General features: G+C 52.5%; 4 protein-coding genes across 4 annotated transcripts; 1 reads left to right on the top strand and 3 right to left on the bottom strand.

Moving 5' to 3' along the window:
* Positions 1 to 60: 60 nt before the first annotated feature.
* On the bottom strand, positions 61 to 1,761 carry BDP55DRAFT_738149 (uncharacterized protein; the record flags this gene model as incomplete). The annotated part of the gene is made up of 3 exons (XM_060580383.1): positions 61 to 737; positions 791 to 1,417; positions 1,463 to 1,761. 3 exons carry the CDS (start codon positions 1,759 to 1,761, stop codon positions 170 to 172), a joined length of 1,494 nt encoding a protein of 497 aa, XP_060432196.1. The 3' UTR covers positions 61 to 169.
* A 213-nt stretch (positions 1,762 to 1,974) lies between these two features.
* BDP55DRAFT_46682 (fungal-specific transcription factor domain-containing protein) lies at positions 1,975 to 4,578 on the bottom strand. The gene is made up of 5 exons (XM_060567619.1): positions 4,559 to 4,578; positions 4,154 to 4,500; positions 4,054 to 4,079; positions 3,299 to 3,976; positions 1,975 to 3,229 (listed from the first exon to the last, which is right to left on the bottom strand). The coding sequence occupies exons 2-5, from the start codon at positions 4,191 to 4,193 to the stop codon at positions 2,189 to 2,191; spliced, it is 1,785 nt and encodes a 594-aa protein (XP_060432195.1). The 5' UTR covers positions 4,194 to 4,500; positions 4,559 to 4,578; the 3' UTR covers positions 1,975 to 2,188.
* BDP55DRAFT_46605 (P-loop containing nucleoside triphosphate hydrolase protein) lies at positions 4,459 to 6,845 on the top strand. Its single transcript, XM_060567618.1, has 3 exons — positions 4,459 to 4,991; positions 5,063 to 6,472; positions 6,564 to 6,845. The coding sequence occupies exons 1-3, from the start codon at positions 4,799 to 4,801 to the stop codon at positions 6,602 to 6,604; spliced, it is 1,644 nt and encodes a 547-aa protein (XP_060432194.1). The 5' UTR covers positions 4,459 to 4,798; the 3' UTR covers positions 6,605 to 6,845.
* Positions 6,846 to 7,823: 978 nt separating this feature from the next.
* Positions 7,824 to 8,587, bottom strand: BDP55DRAFT_503979 (P-loop containing nucleoside triphosphate hydrolase protein; the record flags this gene model as incomplete). Its single annotated transcript, XM_060567652.1, has 2 exons — positions 7,824 to 8,428; positions 8,503 to 8,587. Coding segments are annotated over 2 exons (690 nt in total), but the record flags the coding sequence as incomplete, so codon positions are not given.
* Between the last annotated feature and the right edge of the window lie 4,521 nt (positions 8,588 to 13,108).

Raw genomic sequence — 13,108 nt, 5'->3', positions numbered from 1 at the left:
TAGGTGCTGAATCTTGATGTGACTACCAAATCTGGAATAGTATGCACGTTACTCGTCAAAGTTGGCCGTGGGTGCCCTATTGCTAGGCATATCCCAGCTAGAGGATATCTATGACACACTCAGTAAGTAGATGTAAACAACAAGAGCAGAGCTGAAATACATCTAGTCACTATAGCTGCGCGGCAACGTTGTCTTCCGAAAGCAACGTCTCAATCTCCCGTCCCACGGCAGTCCCTCGCTCGATTGCCCCATCAACAAACCCTCGCCATCCCTCGGCCCAATCAGCACTCGCGAAATGAATCCTTCCCTCTGGTCTCTGGAGCTCCTTGAGCCACTTGGTCATTGAGTTGGGCCCCCAGCAACTCCAAGTGCCTTTGGCGAGGCTATCGTTAGCCCAGTCGTGGGTCAGGTAAGCTGTTATCTCGGATCCCGGTTTGATGTTGTTTTGAAACGTCGTAATCATCTCATCAGACGCCTTTGGATCGATGTGGTGCGCACCGTAACCAAATCCGATGCAAAAGTTGCCAGGGTCTGCTTCGTCAGTGGTGCCGTTGTGGTCTGAAAATGCAAAGCACCACGGTGAAGTCCCGTGTCCATTCGCCATGGAGAACCATCCCGGCTCAGGCTTCGCAAGTCGGAAATGAACTTTGCTCCCCTTGTTGATGTGGCCTTCCCGGATGGCATCCATTCTGAGCGGTGAGAGTGGTGGCAAAAAGGTCACGTCTGATAGACAGTTCCTTAGTTATATCGTCAGCATCTCAAGTACTCGATCTTAGTAGAGAGTACTCACAAGGGAACAGTTGAGATACAGTACTTGGCCTCGAACTGTGATCCGTTCTTCGTGGACACCACGACAGTCGATCCTTGCTGCTCTACCTTTTCAACCACGGTGTCGAACAGCACATGCCCGCGGTAGTCATCCAGAATTGCCCGTGCTAGCGAGGTCATCCCGCCTCCGCCAAGCTTATACATCCCGGCAAGCTCAAAGGTTCCCGCCATGGAGTGGCCTCCCAGAGCATACCAGCGTAGTACTTCGGTGAAACCGCACTCGCTGCCGGGGACCGCGCCAAAGGAGCTGATCATGGCATCGAATACATCCTTGTCATGCTGGCTGACATCGAGGAGCTGATCGAGACGATCTTTGGCTGACAGATGGTCGTACTTTATCCATGTTTCAGGGAGGCGGAAGGGGTCATGGGGATACGGCATCAGTTCGCGGCTGGATAGACCGTCGATTGAGAAGAAGGCATCCGCGACATTTTGGACAGCTGTGTTGGTGGCAAAGGTATCGACCAGCCCAGGTTTCGAATCTTTGGGTGTGTAGAGCGTGTTCTCTACGGCAGCTGTCCCCGATGACGTCTTCAGGTTGGACTGCAATCCGTATCGATGGATTTCTGTAAAGACGTGGGGTTGGTGCCTGTGATGCTTCAATTAGTTGGCCCTCATCATATTTGGCAAAAACGTTGAGAAGACTTTCCAGTGTACCCAAGTCCCACCCATCTCAAAATCTTCGCCTAGTGCATTCGCCGTCCACGTTCTCCCTCCTATGCGATCTCGGCCTTCCAAGAGGAGAACACGGATCCCAGAGTCACGGCTGAGATTGCGCGCGGCAATGAGCCCGGCGAAGCCGCTTCCAATCACGACTACGTCGTATGTGTTTGTGAGGAAGGTCTCTGAGGTAGATTCAACTACTGCCTTTGTGGATAGACCGATTGTTTTCCCGTAAGGAGTCCAGAGATAGCCTTCTCGAGTCGGAGGCATGGTGTGTGAGAAGTACGGCGGGGTGTTTAGCAAACGACAAACCTGGGACAAGATCCAACAAGCAATCCTTGGAGCAGAGAGTGAAAAGAAGTAGGCCTAATTCCCAAATCCCCCTGGGAAAATAGAGCCTATTTATGCCCATGTTCAACCACTACGTCTCTGCTATCGCCGGTGTCGACTTACATCGCGGATAGTGGGGACACATATTTCCTAATTGGGACAAAAAGTGCGAGGTGTGGTACCACTCCTGAAGCGTGTAGGCGGATGGGCATCTATCTGCCGAGTTCTCCGAATCCGCTGATAACTCTGATTCTTTTCTGATTGACCCTCGTTGAGTGAATCTCTGCTCACTCTGCTCCTTTTGACACCAATGCCTGGTGAAGTCTGTATGTCCCCAAGTCTGAATTATGCCATGCTTGCTTTAGCTTTAACCCAGCATTGTCTCTAGTCCTTTTTCCTCCATAACATAGATCCAATGACAACTTTCGTTGTCCGAGTTGGTATCATCAGCGCGATTCGCCTCGTGTGTGCCGTCCAAGCGCGCCCAAACTTCTTCCAAGATGAGCAACCCGTGCCTCACAGGCTTCAGTCGAATCAGTTGGTAAAGCCAACGGGCGCGCATTCGAACAAAATCCCTCCACCTTGCGACCTCTTCCGCAGTTCCCGCAGTGTCCATGAACTCAAATCCTTCACTTGTAGTATCCTCTCCCGGTTCCAGGCCGAGAACACTCCCGGCGATGATGAGAGGTAACAGCTGCGTTGACACGGTACCGGAGGTGACGGGTATCTCTTCCATGGTCTGGAGAATTGTCAAAGCAAGATTGGAAACCAATTCCGCTTGCTCACTCGCCTTTTCAATTGCGTCAAGCCCAGCGCAGCCCCGAACAAGTTGCGTTTCCGAAAGCTCGGGGAACGCTCTCTTCAACTCAAGCAGAGCCGCCAGTCGGTAACATTGCTCCATCGCGATGAGATGGCCTGGAGGCGTAAAGATATCCCCGCTATCCGTGACTGAGCCGAAATCTGGGGTTTCGAGCATCGAGATCTCTTCTTTCAAATTCACGGCTTGTTGTAAAAGATCCGAGTACGACGTATTCCGGAAATCTTCACCTTGTCCGAACAGGCCCCAGCGACCCAGAGCTCTAAGCCTCCTCACCAGTGTCGCCGTTTTCGCCAGGTATATGAACGTGACTGTCCCCACGCCAGTCCAGGGGCACGGGCGCGTCTGTAGAGAACGTGGCGGATGGTGGTGGCAGAATGCGTCCAGATAGGACAGAGCGTTGGGGTCTTGATCTGTGATGAAGGAGCTCATGGCTTCCCAGTACACCATTGACGAGACCACAAAGTTTTGCGTCCCACTCATCATTCCCTGCATGGTGGCGTCCAGATGGCTGGATGACATCCAAGCTTTGAAGAGCTCCCTTGATCCGTGGAGATGCATTAACCCCGTGGAGGATACGTCGTGCCAGGCCTATTGTAACTCCGTTAACTCATAGACCGTGGGGAAATGAAATGAAGCCAGGGAGTGTGAGAGACATACCGATGTCATTCCCAATATAATGGTTCCCAGAAGCACATCATCTTTGATATCAGCTCCGACTACTTTCTCCACTGTTGGCGCACGGTAGATGGACACTTCTAAGCCATTTGTATGTGGTGGCGTGGGTAGCTGTCCAGCTAAGTATGATATGGCCTTGGTCTGGAGTCGTAACGGAACATCAACAACCCTTGACTCTTCGTCCTGGTAGAGGTGTGCGGCGGACATGCTCAACACGCAGTAGAGCAGCAATGGTGACTGGGTAAATAACCTGGGCACTTCCGAGCGGAACGGGTTGTGCAGCGAATCGAACGAGGAAAGAACATGGCAGACTGTAGAAAAGTAATAGTGCAATAGCGCCGATGCCTCTCCCGAATAGTCCTGAAATGGTGTGATCGTGCCGATGCTCTTCAAAGCGCCCGGGGCCACGACTGTGTTGAGTTCTCCGGTCTCAGAGGGACGAGGCACACCTTGAGGATGCTCTATATCCTTAGAGAGTCTCCGGACACTTGGACTCTGCCTGGCCGGAGTGCGGCTGCGAGGCTTGATCGGGGTGCGCTCAGAGACGTTGGTCTTCTCATACTTGGTGGACCATTTCACAGGTCGCTTGTAACCGGGACACTCGGTCCCAATCTTGATACACCTATGACAGCTCGGCTGTTGCTCGTCGCACTTGACTCGCTTTCGATTACAGCTTGAAATTAGAATTGGGTCTCTAAAGCTTTCAATAGAAAGTGCCAGCTGATAATCGAACTCACCCGTCGCTTGCACACGAGACAACCACCTAACGTAAGCGCGGACGTTTGTTAGTTGGGGAACCATCACAGTCGGTGTAAGAGGGCGCGGGTGATTACCCACTTCTAGACTTTTCTTTCTTATTCCGAACGTCTTGGTCCATCGTACTTTAATCTCAAATCGAACTTTGGTTAATTGTTCCAGTCTGTCCTAGAGTGATGTTGGTTGCCAGCTTGTGTTATCGGGTTCCCCGCTCGCTCGGAACTTGGACGGAATGGTCTAGTACCATAATGCGGAACCGGCTCCGACCAAGATAAGAAAGATAAAAGTATTAGCCATTTCAACACATGACAATTGTAGACACTCAAAGGAGTCATTTATTCCTTTATACGACGATACCATTGCAATTATAAATGAGCCGGGTGATGTTGTCAAGGTAAGGTGGCTCTTGACTTCGTTAATACACGATGCTTGAACGTAAGCATAAAAGCTTGGTAGAGAGACAGTTCTGTAAAGTGTAGGACTTACAGGATGAAGCTTTGCTTTTGTTCCATGCTCTCGGGATTGCGCCCATGTTTGTGGCGAAGTATTCCGATGTGTGTAACAGTGTACGAATGTGGTCTAAGGTAAGCCGTCAGCTGACTAGGTGATTGATACTGGGCAAACAGCCTTACGTCTAAGACCCTGGTTGTCCGATGGACAAGAATCAGGCTGGCAAGCTTCTTCGCTCCAGCATCAATACATCGAGTCTGCTTCTACGAGAGTCCCATGGACGACACTGATGTCTCTCGCCAGGGGGTCGAGGAATATGTCGAGCGACTGCTCGCCTTCACGGGCGGGAAGAAGCTGCCGCCAAAAACTCTGTTCATACTGGTCATGGGGATGACGGGCGCTGGTAAGAGCAGCTTCGTCAAGGCCTGCACAGGCAAGCCGGTGACTGTAGGCCATGGCCTGGATTCCTGTGAGTTAAATACCGCATCATACTGATTCTCCTATGCGGAAATCTTGAAGCTACTCACTGACACTCACTAGGCACAGCAAGCATTGAAATCGTCGATTTTGAGCTTGACGGTTACCACATCTATATGATTGACACGCCCGGCTTCAACGATCCTGACTTGAACCGCTCTGATGAGGTGATCCTGTCCACTATCGGGACCTATCTAGGCTGCTCCTACTCCAGAAACGTCTTCATCCATGGCATCGTTTACCTCCATCGCATTAATGATAACCGCATGACTCGATCCAATACACAAAACATTGAGATGTTCAAGGCTCTCTGCGGCGAGGAAGCCTATTCCAACGTAGCTCTCGCCACCACCTTCTGGCCGCCGTCCCCGGACCCAAACGACTTGAAGATACTCCTCAAGCGCGAGCAGGACCTGACGCGAAAGGCGTCATACTTTGGCCGGGTTATCAATGGAGGTGCTCGCATGTTCCGACACGGCGAGGCGGGGCACACGCAGAAAGACTCAGCTCACGTCGTCGTAAGGCACCTCATCCGCCAGTCGCAACTTTCCCCCGTCGTCCTGCTCATACAGCACGAGCTCGTCGACGAAGAGAAGAAACTGGGGGATACGTCGGCCGGGGCCGTCATGGCCGGCGATCTGCGTAAGCTGGCGCAGAAGCAGGAAGAAGACTTTGCCGCGTACAAGCGGGATCTCGAACGCGATCACCAGCAACAGCTCCAGATCAGGCAGAGCGCCCACGCAGCCGAGATGGCCAACCTCAAGATGGACCTCGAACGCCGACGACACGAGGACGAGCGCGAGATCCAGAGCCGGCAGCACGCTGACCAGATGGCTGCGATCCAGAAGAGCATGGATATCCAGCTCCAGCAGCACAAAACCCAGATTGCCATGCTCCAGGGAAACATGCAGCAAGAAGCCCAGTTGCAGCAGCTGAAGCATCAGCAGCAGCTCCAAGACAACGCCCAACATCTTTTGCTGGCGAGCCTTCAAACCCAGTCTGAGCAGCAGCAGCTCCGTGATAACGCCTACCATGCCACACTAGCTGGACTCCACCAGGAGTATGGGCGACAGCAACTTGCCATGCAGCAGCGGGAGCAGTACCTCGCCTGTTCCCTCCAGGGTCTCCACGCGCGGGAGAGGAGCAGAATAATCAACGGCCTTAGGGCTGCCGAGGCGCGATACGTGGCGGATCTGCGGTCGACCAGATCGGAGTTGAAGAATCTGAAGAACTCCATAGCCGCTGTGCGCGAGGAGGCCGCCGCGCTGGCTCGTCAGCCGGCATCGACAGCCCGGGCGCGTCAGAAAGCGGAGCAGCAGATTGTCCAACGCCAGCAGGAGATCAGCCAAGTGCAACAGGTGGTTGAGAGAAAGGAGGCAGCCATCGAAGACTTCAAGTCGACGCGGAGGCAGCTAACGGAGAAGGTCGCCGAGAATGCGACGGCTGGCCTTGTTACGGGCCTCGCCGGTGGAGGTATGCTCTTCTCTCACCCAGGCCAATGCCCAAGCTGTCTATTGTCGAGTCGAATTTTACCGGCTACCGCTGACATCCGTCCTCTCATCAGTAGCTACTCTCGCCGGAGGCCTCGTTTGCGTTGTCCAGTGAGGACGAGGAACACGGCAGTGGTAAGAACGGGCTCAGGCAACATGGCTTGACGGTTGTTTTGACGAATCCTTGGGAAAAGGATCTTTGCACATTCGTACCTGGGTTTCATTCAGTCCTGGCATGTCTAGCCATTCTTGATATTCACCGTTGAGCTCTAATGTATCTTATCATTACTTCAACTGAGAGAGACCACCGTTGATGTGTTACGAACTGACCACCATTTCGCTTTGGCTTCATTGAATCAAAATAACAACTCTAAGCATAACTAAACCGTAGCTGTATGAAAACTGTCTGTGCCACAAGACACAAAAGAACACAAGGAACCACGCCACAACCCTCAGCCGAGTCTTCCATAAGCCAACATACCAAATCGAGCCCTGCCCGTAGACGGGTCGAGCACATCGACAACACTGTGGACCGAATACTGAAGCTACAAACCATTCGAATGATGACCGACAGTACACCGTCTAGACATGTGCATTCACCGATACTGATAGTTCCCATCCTGGGGAGGCCCTGGGATCATGTGCTGACGTCGCGGGGTTCTTGGGTCACGGCGTGGCGGGTGCACCTGCGGGTGCCCAAAAGGACCATAGGGAGGGCCCCAATAAGGCGGGACTTGATAGTTCGGAGGCTGAGGGTTGGGCCAAGTCGGAAACTGAACGTTGGGACGAATTGGAGGCCGAGCCTGGTTGTGGAAAGACTGTACTTGATGTCGTTGTTGTTGTTGCCAGGCGACGGGCCGTAGGGGCAATGAGGACGGTATGGCCGCTGCCAAGTCCGACTGGGATGGATCTATGTTGCTTGTCATATGATAGGAAGGCAACCACACCCCATTTTGATCCCTTTCCAGTAACAAATGGAAAGCCACAAACGCCCTGTTCCGGTCCAAGGTCATTCCCGATGGCCTGGTCCACGCGGGCGGCATTGACAGGGTCGTTGGCGTCGTTGACGACATCGTCGGCGTCGGCGTCGCTGGCGTCGGCGTCGCCACGCTGCCCCGGGTCTGCCACGACGTCGCCATCTCCCCTACGCGCTGCTGGTGAAGTGTCGCTGCGTCGACGCGAGCCCGAGTCCGCTCCTGATCTAGTTTCGCGAGGCGCTGGGCTTGCTCGCGTGCGTACTCCTCCTTCAACTCCTCCTTCATCTCGCGAAGCTCCTTCAACGACTGCTCGTCTTTGGCGCGGAGGGCCTGACGCATCTCTTCGCGCAACTGCTTCTCCAACTGCTTCTCGTTTTCGCGCTGCTTCGTCTCCCACTTCTTATGCTCCTCAATCCTGGCCGCCTCGAGCTCCTGCCAGGCCTCCGTCTGGTCCAGCAGCTTCTGCCTGTCAATCATCTCGTCCTGCACGTCCAGCTTGACAGGATCGCCCTCACCGTCAGCCAGACGCCTGACGATGGCAAGCGCCGAGGCGACTGTATTATCGTGGCGGAGCGTGATACTGCCCTTGGACACCATGTATCCCCAGTACTGGGGCGTCTCAATGAGCTGCTTCTCCCGCCTCCCGCCGTCCTCCTTCAGCACCTGATCCCACATAGATGTGACGAGGGCTACATTCTGGAGGGCGTTGTTGCCACAGAGCTTCTTGAACATGAGAATGTTCTTCTTGGCGGAGCCCGTCATTCGAACGTCGGTGATGCGATGGAAGTATAATATGCCTCGTAGCAAGACCTTTTTTTTGTACGACTCGTTGAGCCAGTGGGCAATGGCCCGTAGGACTTCGGTGTCGCTGATGTCGGTGTCGTCGAAGCCGGGCGTATCGATGAGGTACACAGTCTGGTTGGGCGATAGTTTAAACGAATGGACTTGGACGACGCTTGTGCCTGAGAATCGAAACCTCGATCAGTTGCTGTCTCATTCCAATAGCAATATGCTGGTCTCGGAGAGGACAACTTACAAGAGTTTAAGTCGTGGCCAATTTTGACCTGCTTCCCGCAACACATGGAGACGAAGGAACTTTTGCCGGAACCCGTGACACCCATGCAAGCTATGAAGATATCCGTCGGACTATATTTCCCAAGAGTGTGTTTAGTACCATGTCCGTACACTTTTCCCGTGATGTGACTACGCACCGTGGCAAATCTGTGTCTCCATGTTCCTCAGGCGTCTCCGCCTCAAGCTCTTCATCCGATGCAACCGTTTGCACCGTATCGCCTTCATCATCCGAACCGGGCTTCGACTTGGCTTCCCACCATCTGGGCGCGTGACCGCGTTTAGACATTGCCAGCTTTTATCGGCGCTTCTGAGTCCAGAGATGGAGATTGGGTTTGCTCGACTTCAGGCAGGGCCTAGGGGACAGACTGTCTGTAAATTCTCCTCACTGAGCTATTTATGAAGCTCGAGGTCTACTGCTTGTCTCTCAGCTGAGCCTTACCGAGGGAATCTGCCTGGTACCTATGTAGTCTTACACATTCGTCGGGCGAAGTGGCGTACTAGTTGGCTTACCACAACATCACCATCGGCCTGTCATCACCCTCCCTTAGCCCAGCCTGATCGAGGGAAAGTGCAAATTTAGCTCACGTCAAGCGGCATTCCCTATTAGTTGGGCACAGAAAACCGTTGATACACTTGGCATGTTTGAAAGGGGACTGGATGTAAGATAGGATCATCATACCGCGAAAGGGTGTCGAATTCGATGATTTCAAGTGATACGGATAACGAATAACTCTTCCCCACTGGTGATTAGACTACTCTACAGATAGTTGCCTTCTCAGTAAGTCATAGCGGGCCATTTGTATCACCTGCCAAGGCGAAGACTAAGATTACCTTCTCTTGCCTTCGCTATCTATCTACGAGCATATCCTTCGTAGCAGTGGACTCTTCCTCCGGTCACTGAGGTCATCAAAGGATATCATGACCTGTTTCCCTACGCCCACAATTTCTCGCTTAATCATTTGTCTGCACGTGTTCCCATCGCATCCGACATAGATTTGCAGAGACTTTGAGACAGAACTGTGGCCGTCTGAGTCTTATTCAAGAAGATCGAGTCAAGGATTGAGGTCGTTGAAGAAGATTGGATCCTGCAAGCGGACGCCAACCCAGAGCTTGGTGCCAACCCAGAAAAGCAAATGACCGACGCGTATGTTTCGGTGCCCCTCGGCAAGCCAAACTTCGAACAGCCGTGGCGCATATCGCCAGATTTCGAAATCGTGCGACAGAATGCATGCGAACTGGCTAATAAAACGCAGAAGCGGGAGCTCGTTGGGATTCTGGAGCGCATGCTGGGGCCTGTAAAAGGACGACCTAAAGACTGACAAGACCGAACCGTTGGAGTACCATTTCAGGAAGAAGGCGATCGGAGACTTCAAGCAACTACAAGATGAAGAGATGGCGAAGAGAAAGACGGCATCCGAATCAGGCGGTGCCCGCCCAGCTAAAGTCATGAAGAATGACGAAAAGTACGGCGAGTTGAGCTTGCCGAGAAGAAGATTGATTGATTCATCATTGAGCGACGTGCTTGAACATGTCAAAGCGAATTTTGAGTTGAACCCAGTAGTGGGCGGGGCTTGGACTGATGGGGTAAGTCATCTGTGGAAAGATTGACGAAGACGCGTTCGTCGATGGAGTGAACGGTATATCGGGCTTCTCTCTACATAGATACTATTCCGGATATGGTGCAGTATTTAAGTGGCTATTATATGTAATTAAGATAGACCGTAGAACTGAGCGCTGAGCGTTGTTATCAAATACATCCCCTCGTTTCACATCACTTTTGACAGGAACAGTTCGCGTTCACTATCAAACTCACATGCGTCGTGTTTATGACCGCCTTATTCTCGTCTATCGTCGGCAGTATGAGACATGAGCTGAACCCCTCGAACGGATCCTTAAACGAGTTGTACAGCAAACTTTCCAGTGGTCTCTCAATTGATGGCCTGATTGGTGTCGTGAGTATGTGAACTTGTATCTTGAGGCCATTGAGATTGACTGTGAACCTGGAAGGAGGAGAGGTTATTACATCACCCTAAAGACATTCATCTCACGATAGTAGTGTCTAACAGAAATTGATAGATGTTGAAGCCTTTAATAGTGTGATTGTCTGATATACTATTTTGTGGAATTTGTTTTCAGCCATCTAGAAGCAGTCGTAAACGTGAAGTTGTGGTCGTGGTTTGGCGCCCCACCACGGACAATCTCACGATGGGTCTCCACTTTGCTGGTTCTTGATCTTCCATGAGGTGGGCAGGCTCCAACCCCGGCCTGCCGGATCCACATGTGATATCTTCCTAAACATGCTTTCAAATTGCGGTGAGAAGATCACTCTGGTCTTTCGGGAATATGCTTCTTGGTCTGTTTTTGTTGATCTGATACTGGGAGCACAGTGGGGTGCTGATAGTAAGTGGGAAGCAACGAGCGTTTGTTGTATCCCAGTTATGGCCTTGCTTACGTTATGTTGCCCACGGAAGAACAGTTGTGCATGTAGCATAACTCAATTGGCGTGGAAATTGCCGCCTACCTACTTTTCGCGGAAATCATCTCTACAGTTGTATTCGTTTTGTGGTATGCATCCATACAGCAAGTTGACTAATAAGCTCTATTCACCCGTCCAAAGTCGTATGTCACTGTTCCCCCACGTCGCCCACAATACAAACTACACTTTCGGCGGGAATCGAACGGTCATTTCTTCAGTGTCTTAGTCAACGATTCAAGTTGCTTCCCCTCCTCCACCATGTGAAGGGTCTCGGGGTCTTGGGGTCTTGGTCGGGCGCGACTCGTGAGCGACCCAGGCGCGGGGGAGTGGACTGGGGGGTTGGGTAATCATGAAAGAAAGGAATTATCCCTGCTCTTCCAATGCAGACTTTGAAGCACGAAGATGGATCAGTGGAAAACGAGGCCCTTCGTGTCGTGAGCCATGGATGCAGCGTAACAGCTTTGGTTCTCGGGACCTATGTGGACCTGCAGTGTTCACTAAGTGGAGGGCAGAACAGTGGCCTAAACCTGTAAGCTGTTCGTTTTTCAGGGTCTCTCTCAAGACAGTGCCAGTATCGTCGGTCGAGCGGTTGTGGAGGAGACCTGCATTGTTGTCTGCTGTCGCGTGCGTGCGTGTCTGCGACTTTTGACTCGTCGATCAGTCCATGCAACAATGTGTCAGGTGGTCACAAAAAGGTTAGAGCATGTCCCACTGCGACTCGGAATCTACTATCTTTTTTGGGGGGAGCATTTTCCCAGATCCGAGGTTGGCGAGGGTTGTCACGGCGTGCACGTTGCGCAGAGGGTTTGTGGTTGCATTGTCTGGGGTAAAGGCGGTGGTGGCAGGATGAACCCTCTTGCATCTCGAATGGGTCCTGAAGAAATGACGTCGATGTTTTGATTGCAGCGAAGGGGCAGGTGCGGTATACGTACTTAGTAGCCGTAGGCTCAGAGGGAAAGCACCGTTGTGGAGCCCCTTTGCCTGTGACGGTTTTCGGCATCGTCGTCAAAAACGGGGCCGTGTACCCTCACGGAACCGTTAGATGGACGTTGCGAAACGCCTGTGCTGGAACACGGCAGCGGGATAGCGCCCGGGAACGAAAAAGGCACGACAGCCCAGATCCATGAGGGTGTGCGAACCGCACCGGCGGACAGTTGGACCGGGGCCGGGACGATCTTCAACGGCAAAAAAGCCTCATGGAAAGGAAATTCCCGATTGATTCCAACTCTGCACTCTGTACTCTGTGGCAGTAACGGGCCTCAATTCGACGAATGCAACAGTGATCACCCAGCACGGCTATCGTCTGGCGGCATACGGGATTGGTTGCAAAAGGCAAGACTCGGGGGCGGTCTCGTATGGTCCGAAAGCCCGACGACACGCCGATGATCCCTTCCTTCGGGTCCAAGGGAAAGGTCCACAAATCGAGTCAGCAAACGGTTTCACGTGCGTGGTCACTCCTTTTGGAAAAAGATATCGGACTGGACTCACGTCGAGGATAACGAAATGTAAGAGAATACGTAAAATGCCTAAATCGATAGGGCCAAAAGCAGCGTGCCGAGCGCGTAGTGTCATAGTATGGGATGGATAACGCGGCCGAGGATGGATTGTGTGAAGTTGTGTCTGCAAGACGTGGGGCCGGATGGTGGAATTAGAAATAGAATCTCCAGTGAGGTAAGGGAAGGTTCGGGTCTGGAGTTGAGTGGTCCCTCAATTTCTCTGAGCCTCCCTCAGTTCCCATAGTTTTTCATACGCATACGACGCGGCAGGTCCAGAGATCCATAGATCCATAGTGGCTTCCTCAGCCTCTGAGCAGCGAGACGTGAGAAGGAGGTAATCTGTGTAATCTGTCCATCTGGCAATCGCATTGGACAGCCCGTCCCGTCCGTAGAGTTCCCAGATTCCCTTCCCTTGGCTCCCGGAACCCCTGCGCCAGAGCCGGATAATCCTCATTTCAGGGGCGGCAGGACTGAGGACAGAAATCTGTCTCTTGCTGCCCGTCCAGCCGGAAGAAAAGGAGGTCTTTTGCCCGTCCTGTCCAAGGTGTCCTACGCGTTCCCCCAAAGGAGGCTCACAAGCTCAACCACCCTTCATT

The sequence above is a fragment of the Colletotrichum godetiae genome (assembly GCF_030913485.1).
Source record: "Colletotrichum godetiae strain CBS 193.32 chromosome Unknown BDP55scaffold_11, whole genome shotgun sequence".
NCBI classification, from domain to species: domain Eukaryota; kingdom Fungi; phylum Ascomycota; class Sordariomycetes; order Glomerellales; family Glomerellaceae; genus Colletotrichum; species Colletotrichum godetiae.
This window is presented reverse-complemented; position numbering and strand designations above follow the sequence as displayed.